At 41.1% G+C, this 3,318-nt stretch overlaps 1 protein-coding gene across 1 annotated transcript; it reads left to right on the plus strand.

The window, feature by feature from the left end:
• The first annotated feature begins 1,000 nt into the window (after positions 1-1,000).
• Positions 1,001-1,891, plus strand: LOC133730607 (uncharacterized). The gene has a single exon (XM_062158166.1). It carries the CDS (start codon positions 1,001-1,003, stop codon positions 1,889-1,891), a length of 891 nt encoding a protein of 296 aa, XP_062014150.1.
• The last annotated feature ends 1,427 nt before the right edge of the window (positions 1,892-3,318 follow it).

Raw genomic sequence — 3,318 nt, forward strand, 5'->3', positions numbered from 1 at the left:
TACACATTATTGCCCCCCAATAATCTCGACTCCGGTTGACGATTTTGCCCACAATTCTAGTCATTTTGCAACAATTCAGGTTGACCATTTGCCTTCACACTGATTTGACTCCGATTGCAACGACTCCGGTTGCAGCCCGGGACCGGAGATACAATCAAGTTGCGATTTCCGTGATGGTCAGTCGCCGGCGAGAGAGACAGAAGCAAATCGAAGACGTACTCGATTCTACTGGCGGTCGTCGATTCCTTCAGAAGGTCAAACCCGGCCTCGCCGAGCTTCTCAGCGACGAGGACCGTCGGCTTGGTGTCGAGCCTGGCCGCGGAGAGCACGACGACGAGTTTCGGCGCGGCGATGGCGAGAGCCGGCGTCGTGGGCTACCTGCTGGAGGGATGGAGGGAGGGACAGAGAGATCCGACGTTGTCTAGAGAGAGAGAGAGAGAGAGAGAGAGAGAGATCGGTGAGGGGGGAGGAGAGAGAAATCGGTGAGGGGGAGAGAGAGAGAGAGAGAAACTGAGAGGAGAGAGATTGAAGGAGAGGGCAAAAAAGTCCCAAAAATTAATAAAAAAGAATTAATTGGGTATTAGGGAAATAATCCCTTAGAGTGTTTTGGGTAAACGGGGTTAAAAAACAGTTAGTGGAGCAAGTGGGCAAATTTTAAGCTAAAATTGGGTAAATGAGCATTTCCCCTATTTAATATGATTAGTATATTCTAGTATATTGACATTTTATAAATGACCATTTTGATCGATTACTTGTGTTAGTTATTGAGAAATCCATAAAGATTTATTATTGTTCCCTTTAAATAGGCATATAAATAGGCTTTGTGTTATTTGAGCTCTCATCCACCAAACACCATGTTAATCAAGTATAACATTCAACCAAAAAAATCTAAAGATCACATCTGAAAGGCTAGGTTCATTCTGAAATGTGTGAAATCCAAAATATCACCGACCTAGCAACCCTATGCTAGGGTTTACTCTCTAGTTCTCTAGAAAGCAATATGGCCTCCATGGATATGGAGATTCTTAGTTGGAATTGCAAAGGAATCTGTAACGATAATACTAGGAGGGCTTTGAAGGATCTCATCTCTCAAAACCGCCCTCAAATTGTTTTCCTTTGTGAAACCAAAATTAGCCTTTTATCTGATTTCAAGGCTCTTCATGCAACATTAGGGTTCCCTCATTCTCATGAGGTGCTAAGTGACGGTCAATCTGGTGGTTTGGGAATGTTTTGGAGTGAGGATGTGACGGCCACGATTGGAACTGTTTCTGCACACCATATGGATTTGTTTATTGATTGCGGGGTTGATAACCCTAGATGGAGATTGACGGGTTTCTATGGCTATGCTCGCACGGTCGAGCGAGATCGATCATGGCAATTGTTACGGGAGTTAAGCGACTTGGATACCTTGCCATGGGTCGTCATAGGGGATTTTAATGAAATTCTCAATAGCAGTGAAAAGAAGGACGGTCCAGTTCGAGAGGAGAGGCAGATGAGAGGCTTCCGTGATGCCCTAGGGTATGGAGACTTGCTGGATCTAAGGTTTCAGGGACCTCAATCTACGTGGTGGAATTCAGAGACACAACTCCGTTTAGATAGAGCGGTGTGCACGCCGACTTGGTGTGATATTTATGGCCATGCTCGTTTGCGGCACCTGCCACCTAGTGACTCTGATCATGTCCCAATCTTGTTGCATGCTAGCACGGTGCCTCTGGTAACGAGGACAAGGCATCATCGTTTCTGGTTCAAAGCGTACTGGTTACAGGATACTGAATGTGATGGCATTGTGGAGACAGAATGGGCTAGGGATATTTCTGGATCACCCATGTACCAAGTAACACTACACCAAAAACTGCATCACACGACGGTGAAAAAACGTCGTCTGATTTGAAGACTCACCGTCGTCTATCTCGATGTTGTCTGATGAAAAATCAGACGACAGTGAATTCACCGTTGTATGATACAAAGTCAGTCGACGTATATTTCTTAATACCGTTGTCCAAGAACTCGACAGATGCCGGACGCACCCATGCGCAGCAGTTCACACAACAGAATTTGCTTTTATGCCGTTGTGGGTTAAGATTTTCATACAACGGTTTTGTAGTTTGTCTGTTGTGTGATTTAGAGTAAGACAACTGTGTTCTAGTATTTCTGTTGTATGAGCTTAAAACTAGATGATGTTACTTATTAAAATTCATTGTGTGATATCTATGAAAACGTTGTGTGGATACCCAAATTCTGAATGGATATAATAGTAATTGAATGCAAACCATCAAATGATCAATATTTGTACCAAAAGCATTGTGATACATCAATTCATCAAATATTGAATTTAAGGAACATTGTTAAAGCATTCATACATATCATAGACTAAGAAGCTTTTAAGTTTCCTAAGTTTTGCATGATGAAAGAAAGTATAGCTTGGTAGTCCATGCTTGATCTCCCAATGACCCTTGCTTGATCTTACTGTTCTTTTTTTTTGGTAGCTCCGGCTCCTTGGGTCTCTCAGAAGCATTGAAAAGAGCAGCCAAAAGTGCTTTTTGTAGATCAAATCTCTCCTTTTCTTTTCTTTTCTTTTCCAGTAGATTCTACTGCATTTGTATTTGAAGCCCACTCTCCATTACTGCAAGAAGACAAACATAGATAAGTCAGACTTATGATGTATAAGCCAAGTACTTTAAGTACTCACCATCTCCTCCCTTCCCCTCTTCGCATAGCAAAGACGGCGATAATAATTAGTAAGTATAACAAAAGTAAGGACAGAACAATTATCTCAAATAAGATAGAGAGGTACTAGGTACTAGAATAGCAATAACTAATTTGTGCTTGACAGATTTCTACCTCTTCTCTTAGTTTGCATTTTAATAGTATGTATATTGTATGATGACATAAAAGTAAAGGCTACAGAAATGAGATCCTCTTAACAAGCAGTTTATACAAATCTATGATGTCTTATATCTCCTTAAAATCTGACGTTGAGAAACTGATCAGATTTTCCATGCTCAGTAGACAAAACAAAACAAAGAAAGAAAGCCACAAGAGGTGTCAAGAAACTGCCTTTGGGGTAAATTGCTGACCACCTAATCAACTATCCGCAACAAAAAGCACTAAACTCCAAAATTCTAAATGAACTAAAACATAGCTTCAGTATCGTTTCCTCTCAACTCCATTAATCATAACACAAACTCCAAAATGAAACACACATCAATTAAAACTTGACCAAAAAGGCAGACAACATTCCTTGCTGGGTGTGAGACAAGTAACCAAATGGTCAAGTATATATGAAAACTAATATACTGCTTTTGAAGAAACAAAATG

This window comes from Rosa rugosa, chromosome 2 (assembly GCF_958449725.1).
Source record: "Rosa rugosa chromosome 2, drRosRugo1.1, whole genome shotgun sequence".
Classification (NCBI taxonomy): Eukaryota; Viridiplantae; Streptophyta; class Magnoliopsida; order Rosales; family Rosaceae; genus Rosa; species Rosa rugosa.

Bases quoted from the DNA above. Each gene is read 5' to 3' on its own strand.
- LOC133730607 (XM_062158166.1), top strand. From the start codon at position 1,001: ATGGCCTCCATGGATATGGAGATTCTTAGTTGGAATTGCAAAGGAATC.